At 40.3% G+C, this 11,233-nt stretch overlaps 1 protein-coding gene across 1 annotated transcript in view; it reads left to right on the top strand.

Annotated features, from left to right (window-relative positions):
- The first annotated feature begins 255 nt into the window (after positions 1-255).
- BEND7 (BEN domain containing 7) overlaps positions 256-11,233 on the top strand; it is a 43,565-nt gene continuing 32,587 nt past the window's right edge. The window contains exons 1-2 of the mRNA XM_009706129.1: positions 256-301; positions 1,678-1,761. Coding sequence (XP_009704431.1) covers positions 256-301; positions 1,678-1,761 — 130 coding nt within the window. The remainder of the gene's footprint in view (positions 302-1,677; positions 1,762-11,233) is intronic.

The raw sequence follows: 11,233 nt of genomic DNA, 5'->3' as shown, positions 1-11,233 counted from the left end.
TAGATCAGAAGAACATTGTCACCAGCTGGATGTGTGGAGGGAAGTGCTAGAGAGGAAACCACATGTAATCTATGTATCTAAGGACCATGAGTCTGTAAGTCATTTAATTCCTAGTTTCCACATACTCACTCCCAGCAGATTTTGGACGCCCTTGAGAGGATAAAAATGGAGAGTATGGTGGGTTGAGCTTGGCTGGCCACTGTGCCCACCGAGGAGCTCCATCACTCCCCCTCCTCAACGGGACAGCTAATGACCATGGAAGGCAGTCAGCGTAAATCACATAGTTTTAGCCTTATGAAAGGTCTTTACTTCCTTGACGTTGTATCTCAAACTTCACCTTTACCCGTTTCAATCGCTGGGCGTGCTCGGTAGGCAGAGGAACCCTTTGTGTAGCACCTTGTCACTGACCTCTCCAACTCCCTGTTGTGCTTTTTTCCCCTCATTTTCTTTGCAGGCCGTTTTCTTTCTCTTGCGTCGCTGTGTTAGGCTCGATTCTCGTTTACTTATTGGGTTGTTCCTCCTCTTGTGCCCTCGAGACAGTCCTGCTGTACAAATAAACAGCACATAACAAAGAAGTTTGGCTTCCAGGAGACTTTTCTGATCCTGTAGCTGTTTTGTCAGAGGTGCAGGTGTGCTGCTCGCAGGAGGAGGAGCTGCTTATGCTGCTCTCTGTTTCTGTTGTGCCTTTTAAGTGAATCCTCCAAAGCATTCTTCCTTGAGTTAATCTCTACCTTGCTTTTTGTGAGGCAAGTAAACATAAAAACCAGTTTACGGAGGGAGTAACTGAGAGTGTTGGGAACTGGGAGGGTGTTAAAGGAGTTAGGTGGGGAGATGGCTGTTTCAAGACACTGAATATATTGTTCAATCTTGAGCGATTTGCCGAAGGACAAAGTATGTCCCAGTGGCAGAGTCAGAAATAGCATCCAGAAGAGCTGCCTCTAGACATTATTTTTTTTTCTTGGACTTACTATTCCCTCTGTACATACATGTAAACACAGCTCTGGTTTTACTGAACACCTGCCCGGAATCACAGCAGAGACCTTCACAGCAAAATATTCTTTTATTTGAAATAGAAATTCAATTGTGAATTATTTTTATTTTTGTTTAATCCTATAACATCACTGAATATGAGTCGCTAATGTTTATTCTTAGGGTCATCACAGACGTTAGTTTCTATAGGTGAATATCCTAAGGTGTCCCCGATCCTCCTTTCTTCAGAGTTCAGAGGCCAGTGACACCAATATGGGTCAGTATAGCTGAACCATGCAGTCTTAATGTACGTCGCTGATTTTCTGATTGGGGTGAAGTTTGAAAGTTTCCCTGAGTCTCCTGGAAGGTAAAGATTTCATTATAAATGTGCTTTCCATCTGTAAAGCAAGAAGCCAGATAATTGGCATCTGGTGGGATAATTTGCTGTGAAAATGAACACAGTAATTTAGGGCAGGCTTAGCTATTCCCTAAAATCTGTGAAATAGTTGAGCTGAGTCTCTCCAGTGTGAGCAAAGTTTTTTTTAGGAGGTGCTGATACAGAGCACATTTTCTGTGGTTAATTTGATGTACATGAAATAAACTGCAGATATATTGATAAATTATGTAGTAAAACTGTAGCAATGTGTTCAGTGTTCATTTTTTCCAGATCACTTGAGTTCTAATTTTTTTTATCGTTTTTTATTCCAGATTACCATCACGAGATATATAAGATCTCTGACTACAGCAATGATGTTAATGGGGAGACCAAAGAAACACAACCAGTTTTTTTAGGTATGTGCTTGTGTTGATTAATTTCCGAGCAACATAGCGTGGCCATTTGCAATTAGGGAGGAAAAAAAATCTCTGTGCAAGCACAGGAAGCGCCTGCCATTGTTTAATATGACGTTCTTTTCAAGACCCTTTTATTCTACGAATTGCCAATATATCCTTTATTAACACTGCTAAAAGTTGTAATTTCAGACATAAATGTTTATTAGTGTCTACACACAGTGCTAATTATCACTCACTCAGAGAGCCAGATGCTGACTCTGCAGTTTTGCAGCTCTGTGCTCACCCCATTTACATTGCATATTCGCTGGCATGCTTCACTGGCAATAGTTTGTGTAATTGGGGTATTACATCTTTGACATCTGGATAACAGAAATTCAATTTCCAGGAAGCTGCTATTTGTTTGGTTTTGCTTCTGCTTTGGGTGGGATAGAGGATTAATGTGCTGTCTTAATATAATGTCCTTTCACCTCTGTAGCTTGCCTGCTAATCCTGCCATGGCAAAATTAAATTAAATCAACAGTTAAAAATGTGTAAAGAAAACAGAGAATATAGAGTCTGCAGCATGATACACACTACAGCATGATAGGACTGGTTATCAGCGAACCTGTATCTTTCCTGTTGTGTGCTTTTTGTCCCGTATAACTCGTCAGCTGCAGAGTGGTGCTTCCTTTCCTGCTTCCAGCCCCCTCCTTTTGCATCTAGGACCTCACCTGGGTAAAGCACCTCTTGGCAAAAATTTGGCAGGCTAAATTCAGAGGAGCAAGGGCCAGAATTTTGAACTACCACAATGACTCTTGCTGTATAAAGCAAGTTCTTGGACACCTGGCTGAGGCTTTGGATACAGCAGGTGCCTTTGCAGCGAGACATTTGGGGGTGTCTGCCTCTCCTTAAATGCACCAGGAGCCTAAACATTTTTGTAGGGTGATTTAAGGTTTCTGTAGTCTGGTGCACGTTGCTCCCAGGAGCCAGAAAGAGGCACCTGAAGTCAATCTGCACGCAAAATGCCATTGTCTCCTTAATTCGTAGTGCCACATCCTCTTCTAGAGGTCCGCAGCAAATGGGAGAGAACAGGAGGATGTCTTGGGCAGTGTGGAATCTTCTGATGGTTGGAATGTTTACACAAGAGCGAGAGCTAAGTTAAATTCCCCTCTCAGTTTCTCGCTATTAGGATTTTGATCAAAGATTTCTTCCCTAGACCCATTTCCAGGGAGAAGCGAAGGTGGCTGCTGTGCTTTGTGTTTGGATTTCATGTTCTGTAAGCACTTTTGGCAAACTCTGATAAACCTGATGGAGTGAGCTCCACCAGGGGTTTACTTTGAGTGCTTTCTCTTCCAACCCTAAATCATGATGAAGCTTTGGCAGGAGTTGGGCATCTAGCTGCTTAAGCCAGGATGCTTCTAAGGATGTGCAGGAGTCTGTGCTTTGACATCTGTGCTGTGAGTCAGACCAATTGATTTTGATTTTGGTTTAGTTGTGTTGTCTTTGGATTTGTTTGGGGTTTTTTTGAGTATGCCTAGCTTTTCATTGTGACTGAGTGTGCTCTGGCATTTAAGTGCCTGAAGTTCACCTATTTCAAGAGCCAGTCAGAATTTAACCTTTAAGAATGTGAGTCCTATCAAAGATCTTCCTTATCAGGTACTGAAGCACAGAGTTGCAGTCCTGGGAGCCCACCTTCAGTTGCTATGAAAAGAAAAAGATGCTATTTCCTGGTGATGTCCTAAGTGTCCAGCTTTCTGATTTCCTGAAAGTATGCTGGTTTTGACAAGGTTGAATAACATGTGATTGTGCAAGATTTGTAGACTAGGCTTTTTTTTTTTTTTCTTCCCTCTTGGGGGTTGGGTTCAATTCAGTAAGTTACTTAGGGCTCACGTAACCTTCTCCACTTTATCTTCAATAGGTTACTTTAGTGTCCTCTTTTATCCAGATTCCTAGTGACAAAGGCACTGAGCTGAAACATAGGGAAGGCAGTGGCAGGAACTGGACTCAACTGAAAGCACTTGAAATCTGGAAATCTGGGCTCCCACCTTTCAGCAGGGATCTGGGATGAGTGGCATTTGACATTCCAGCTTTCCTTTAAAAAAATTGCATGGGGTAATATTTCATTGTGCTTCAGGGATGGTGGGATCACAACATTTTCCCCAGCTTGGTGTCCTGTCCACTAATGAGGAGCTTCAGGGTATAATCACTGCTTCACTTGATTTCACTTGATTTTATGCCAGAATTCATCCTAGAAGGATGTTGATTTAGAGTCAGGTTTGTTCTCCAATTTAGGCTTGTTCTCTAATTTAACTGATCCATGGGATCAGCTGTTGAAACCTCAATGTGATGCAGCCTTTAGTGTGTGAATGGGTGCTAAGATACATCATTGAAACTCTTACCTTTAGAAAAGGTGAAATCTTAATGCCAGGATATAAATGAGTGAAGCTTTATCAGGAATGGCATGTGCATATGTTTTGGTTGCACAGTCAAGAATGATGAGCTCCAACTGCAGAGATACACTGTCGAGAAGAGGGGAGCTTTGAGGGTGAATGAGTGAGTCGGAAGAATCTAGTTTGTTTAACATGCAAGTAAATTAAGGATCAAATGTCAGGAAGGACCTGTTGAACCTAATCGTTCTTGGTTTGTACCAGCATAGATGGGCAAAATATGGATTTGTGTAAATGTAGGCTGAAAATTCGAGGAAGCTTCAGCACAATTACAGAAACATGGTACTGGATGTGACCTCTGATGGTTGTGATGGCGTAAAGTCCAACTGCTTTTGGAATGGAGCTGGGGAAGCTTGGGAAGTTTGCTCGTGTGATGCAGTGTTGGAATGGGAGATGTGGGGGCTTGTCCTTTCCTCTGATCCTTTGCTCTGGTAGGATGGTAAACAAGAAGTCAACATCCTTCTAGACGAAGGACGTGCTAAACACAGGCTTTACAAAATTGGAGGGGAGGGAATATTGCTACTGTATTTTGCAGGTGAGGACGAGCATCTCTTTTGTTTTGAAGGGAAGGACTTAGTTATCTGACACCAGGAGACAGACTGCTTGACCTGAAAAGGAGGAGGCAGCCCAGAGTGAAGTGCTTAAACCTTGAATATGGGCAAGATTTAAGACAGACCTGACTTCAGCTTTTACCAGTTATCAGCGTAAGCCTTCTGTCACAGGGTTGCTAGACCAGACTTGGAAATACAAGTACATGAGGGGACTCTATAACCACGTCTTGTGGACAATGCTGGTTAAACCTAGCTTGTCTGTTAAAAAAAAAAGATCTTTTGCGTCCACGATATTGGGGTTTTTTCAGTCTTAATATTTTATTATCATCACAAAAAAGCGGAAATATAGTATACCTCCAGACTGAATGTTTTTACAATGCTTTCAACTTGAAATTCAGGCTCTATGTTTGAAAGGTTAATGTAGAAAACTAATTATATTATCCTGGTAATCAAATGTGTGATGAGACATTTGTCTGTGTAATTAACAGTGAAGAACTTTTATAGTTTCATAAAATCGAATGCTACGCACAGTGTGCTTGGAGCATTTGTTTTGAAGAGATGTCCAAAACAGAGATGTTTATGACTGATATAAAGTGGAACTGAAATGTACTGTAATGCAGGTGTCTGTGCATTTTACAGCATTTCGCATTGTTGAAATGGAAGGCAGCAGATTAATAACTTTGCCATGTCATGGTAAAAATAAATAATGTGTTCTTGGAGCAGGGGAGCAATGCATAAGTTACTCACTAATTTCAAGAATTTATTCTGTCCCAGAAATAATATCCTTTGCAATTTATTCACAGAGAGAAAGTTGGCTTAACACAAATCTGTGAAGTTACTTGTTACTTTTAATAGAATTACATGCCAAGTCTGACTGTTGCAATAGTAGCTTCTCTAATTAAGACTGCATAAAAGTTTATTTTATGTATCTGTGTTCTCCAATGATCTAACTTTGCAAAGCATTTCCCATTGGGGCTGAAGCATGATCTTGCCTGGGATATTTCCAAGAACTGGGGGAAGTTGTTGCATATCTATGGTTATTTTTTAATTATATGACTCCATTAATATATGCATTTATTGAACAGTTGCTCACTTGTCCTTTCCTGAGGGATTTTAGCTGCTGCAGCGTGGCATGAAAGTGTGTAACTTACGCATCTGTATCTGCTCCTGTTGGGTGTTTTGAAACTGTTTCACCAAGCTCTTCAATTCAAAAGAATTATTTTTGTGGTGGTGGCTGGGCTACCTAGGCTGATCCAGCTTCCAGAGAAATAACCCCTCAAATCCTGAGTGGTCTCAGGGTCTGATCCTGGTTTTGATTCTGCAGATTGCTTTGCTTACGTTAGTGTTTGTGATGCTTATTAACTTTCTGTGTCTTGTCGTAGGCACGGGTGTCAATCAACACGCGTGCTTCCATGCTTGGTTTGGGAGTAGGGGGTCTAATTTGAGGGTGATCTAGTTTTCCTGCAGATAAAATCTTAGTGCTTTGTGTGGTGACATGAAGATAGGTAAGTGCTTTCAAGTGACATTTTGGAACACTGCTAAGATGCCTCAAATAAGACAGCTTAAATGTCCCTAGATGTTAGCTTAGGGTAGTCAAAGTCCCCAGCTCATAACTCATGTTGCTTGCGTGACCCTCTGACGTTGTTTGTGACCACTGCTCTCCCTGCTGACTTGGGGTTTAGGTTTTTAATTTGCAAAGTGTGTTGTTGCCTATGTTACGTGTTCAATATAGATTCTTATATGCCAGCAAAGACTGGGGATCACTTATTTCAGAAATGTGTGCTTACCCCATCAATTTAGCTACACAGATGCCCAATTCAAATTATCCATAGAGCAGTCACAACAACTTAACCGTGTGATTTAGGAAACCTTTGATCCGATAAGGAGTCATGCACATGGCTCCTGTATTTTCCCCACACTGACCTTCACAATTTTCTGTTTCAGGACCGCTTGCAGTACAAGATGACAGTGGCAAAAATATCTTGGGTTTTGAAAGTTACGGTTTGATGTGGGTATAGTTTTTGCTGAGAAGGGATGCCTAGCTCCCTTCTAGGATAACTCTCTCTGCAGGAAATACTTGAATACCGTGTAACATTCAAAAAGGTGTTTTGAGGGGGTTCAGCCTGCCTGTGCAGCAGAGACATGTGGCCTGCATGCATGTACCTCCCAATTCCTTGAGCTGCTGTGAATTGGCCCTTACAGAATCTTCAAACACGGCAGCTGAGTTTTGCTGGCCCTCTTCCAGGAAGGGCAGCATTCAAGTGGCATCTAATAAACTGGCATTTAATGTTAGATTATATAACCCGTTGCAATTTTATTTATTATTTTTTTTATTGAGCTTTCAAGCCGTACGCATAGACTTCCACTTTTTCTCACCTCTGAAGCCTCGTTTCCTTGCAAACCAGGCTAATACTGTCAGCTCACATGTGCTTGTCTAGCTGTCGCTGCCTTTCCTACCCTCCTCGTAGCTTCTGAACTCATCAACCAGTTTCAGCCTAGTTTGACACAAAGGTAGAAATCTGTGAGATACAAAGTACCTTCAGCAGGCAGCCTGATGGAGGAAAAAGCCTTATGTGTACAGCCAAGAAAGGAGAAATTTCTGGAGGAATTTCCTCTGCCAAAACACAACACAACATAAAATTAGACACTAATTCATAGAAAATCAAACTGTATTAAAAAAGTAAACTACTCGTGAATATTTCCCAAAACATATGGGAAACATAAATGCTAAAAATAAAGAAATTAATTGCAAAATATTGGGCCAAAAGAACATTACGGTTATTTGTTTATATGTCAAAGGAAGAAAACATCAAATACAGATGATTGTCCAACCTTAACTCTATTCGCTCATTTATACACTTTAAAGCACATACATTAATTACAGATGTGGTTACCACTTCTCTAATACTGGAATAAAATCAATATTTTATCATATGGGTATGGTTGCATATGATTTTATAATTCTTTGTACCACTATGATAATATTTGACAAATTATTCAGGAAAAGTACAATAACTTGTTTGTAGGCAGTATGCTGTATTTATATAAAGTTTAATAAGCATAATAGTGAAAAGATGGTCAGGTATATAAGGACAAAGAATGGAACTAATGAATTATAGATAAGATTACATTAACTGGAGTTGTTTACAGGTCTGTTGCTTCAGACAGGTGCACACTTAGCATGTGGATGCTACTTCATCTTGGGACAGTTCTGGTTTACATTTGTGCATTTGTCACTTCCAGCATTTTTACAACTTTCAAAGCAGGACGTTTTTGTGCTGTGCATGCTTTCAGTAAGGAAAGAGATTGAAATGAATTTTGGCGAAATTACTTTTTATGACTATTTAATGTAGTATTTATGAAAGGGCTTTGTTTTGCTTTTTTCTGTTCTGTAAGATTACAGTCAGGCCATGTGGAAAAAATAGGTTGTATATAAGGGGCCATAACTGTAATAATAATTTTTAAAAATCGTGAATACATTTTTGTTACGACTATTATCATCTTTACATATAAGTTCCTAAACAGGGCTGTAATTTCCCATGCTTATCCATTTATAAGTATTTCAGCGTTTTGCAAGTAACTTCATTGGTTTCAGATAAAACCAAAGGGATTACATGGGGAATCCAAATGGCAAAACCCATAGCCTGCCAGTCGGAGGTGTTCCCAGGCAATGGTGAGGACCCCGGTACGTGTACAGGGGTACAGGGAGAGGCCGAAATATGCACCACTCCTCTCAGGGCTCAACATCTATCTTGGGAGGCTTTTCGTGGATAGATAATGCAGATTTTTATGTAATAAACTTTTTTTTTGTGCTTGATTATCCCATTTAGCATTTAAAAAGGAAGGCTTGAGCTGTTTGGTTTTCTCAGTGCTCTGTCTTTTTTTTTTTTTTCACATTTTTAAATTACATGGTTATTATCTGTGAAAATCATCAGCAGTGAAATAGTTGATAACAAAATGCTATCATTGAGCTCTAGAGCTAATAGCCAAATGAGATAACCAGGGAGCAAGAAGTTGAATCTGTTACTGGTGTTGCGCCTGCTTGCAGATTCAGATGGTGTAACAGCAGCTGCTCTCCGCTCGTGTGTCGGGAACGATGCTGCTGTCGCTGGCCAGTTACGAATTAAAAGTCATAGTTGGGAGAGGGGGGATGTAAACTTGCACTGAAGACGAAGTCAAGCTTATGGCATGTATGTTTTTAGTGCCTTTCCTTACAAAACAGAAGGCATATTTAAAAAACAACCAAACAAAAGAAAAACAAACAAACAAACAAAAACCCCAACCAAACAAAAAGCCCAAACAAAAATATAACAACAAAAAACCCAAACAGAAAAATCCCTAAAAGCAAAACAAATAAAAACCCCAACAAACAAGTTCACAAAGGGAGAACCTCCCTGTTTTAACTAGGGAGCTACCTAAACACAAACACATGCTTACGTAGGATGCAAGTTCAAGGTTTGTTGTAGCATAAATGTAGGTGTTTTTTCTAGTTAGAGGTACATATGCTCATGTCACTGTATAGGAAGGCTTCTGTATGACAGAACAAGGAACTAGAATCAAGGCTGAATAAGCTCAATTAACATTAATATTTTATGTAATTGGGTAAGGGAAATTTAATCTTTCCAACAACATGTCACCTGACCAGCCACGTAGCACACAGTAACTACACCCAACAGGAGGAGGTGGGTTGCAAGCTTTTTTGATAGTCAGATACATTTTGCTATTGAATACAAGTCCAAATTGCCAACACAGAACTTTGAGAGGCCACTGTACCACTAAATGGTGTGATAGTAAGGGATTGCTTCATGCTCTGGTGTGGTGGGAGCATTTGGAGCTTGGATGTAGGCAGATACAGCTACATCCAGGAGAAAGGCAGTCTTCAGTGTACGGGTCTAGGTATCTCAATAACTGGAGTTCGGTGATACTCTGTGGCCTCTTGAGGTTGGAAACTGCAAACAGTCAGCCCTACGTTGGGTTGGGGCCAAAAAGTGTCCTTTTAAAGGAATTGATGCTGTGATTTGTTAATTAAATCACACCCACACACATAAACCCGGAGGCAAACCAACAAAATAAGTACAATGCAGAACTTCCTTGCAAAGGGTTTTACTTTAGCTGGAGTGGAAACGGTGCTAGCGTATCACTGTACGGAGTTGACAAATATTTTTCTAAGTTTGGCCTAGAAGCTTTCTTGCAAACCGCCCACTCTCCTCACTGGATCGAGGTGGGTTGGAGCCAGCTGGCACTGGTCCAGGGAACTGGTGCACCAGGTCAAGCGGGAGATGCTCTGATTCAGCAGAGGCTGGGGCGGATCGTACAGCTCCTCTCCCCTTCTGCTTATTCGCTTCCCAGAGCAAAAACTCCCTTTTTCGGGTACTGCATGTCCCTGCGTACTCCGGGCTTGCTGCATGTCCCAGCCATGTCGAGCTTGGCCCGTGTTGGGGAGGGGATTGCTGCTCTTTTAGCTGTCTGGTTTAGCCGGCTACCTAAGCGTGCACCTGAGTATTAGGCTACTTGAATAGTGCTGTTGAATTGATAAAATTGTTCATGTGCCTGGCACTAGCCCACTTTCAAATACCTTGTTGAACCAGAGATGATGGATGTTGCATCTTGGTTTTTGGAGGGTTGTTTTTTTCTCTTCTGAAGTTTGCTTTGCACTATCATGTTGCCAAAATAGGTTTATTTTGGGAAGCATGAATGTATATTGAATAGAGGATACCAAGTGTTACTGTATTAAGTATACTATAAAGGAAGGTTGATTCATCAATTTCTTGATCTTTGTTATTCCATTTGCTTAGGATATTTGATTTTTCTATTACCAGTAAAAAAATAGAAGCTGCTTCTTTCAGAAGGGGCCATGAACGCTTCCTTATTACTAGTGAAATGTAATGTATGCTTTAACGAGCAAAATAGCTACTATCTGCTCAAAACACATATATTCATTGTGCAATCAGCAGTTTCATACATAAAATTAATACTTAAGTGGTGCCAGGAGTATTAAAGTATGTAATTGTTATTATTTAAATGCCCTGAATTTATTTGGAACAGTCACATTTTTCTTGTATATATTTTCATTTTGTTTTCATAATCTACATTTTTAAGACACCCAGCAGTTAGGCTATATACGGTTATACATGTATGAGCTGCTTTTTAATTTATTCCTATATAATCCAGTATTATTAAATTCTGTGGACTAAGGAACTGATCCTGTTCATTAAAATCAATAGATGCGCTGTTGCTCTGTGTGTGTGTGGTGTGGTGCTTTTTGTGGTTTGTTTTTTCTTTGTAAGATCTGTCCTTCAGCATATAGCAAACTGATGTATAAAGGGTTTGATCCTTTAGGCTTTACTTGGGGAAAATATCCACTGATGTCAATGCCTGAATAGGATCAGTCTCTTAAAAGGCTAGTTTATTTGAAACTGCTGTAGCTATTATTATTTCCTTCTGGAGAAAAATAATCTTACTCATCAAAGCTTTAGAAATGGCATCAAGAAATCC

This window comes from Cariama cristata, unplaced genomic scaffold, assembly GCF_000690535.1.
Source record: "Cariama cristata isolate BGI_N322 unplaced genomic scaffold, ASM69053v1 scaffold15858, whole genome shotgun sequence".
In the NCBI taxonomy this organism is placed as follows: Eukaryota; Metazoa; Chordata; class Aves; order Cariamiformes; family Cariamidae; genus Cariama; species Cariama cristata.
Note: the sequence above shows the minus strand (reverse complement) of the source record. Positions and strands in the feature narration are given on the sequence as shown.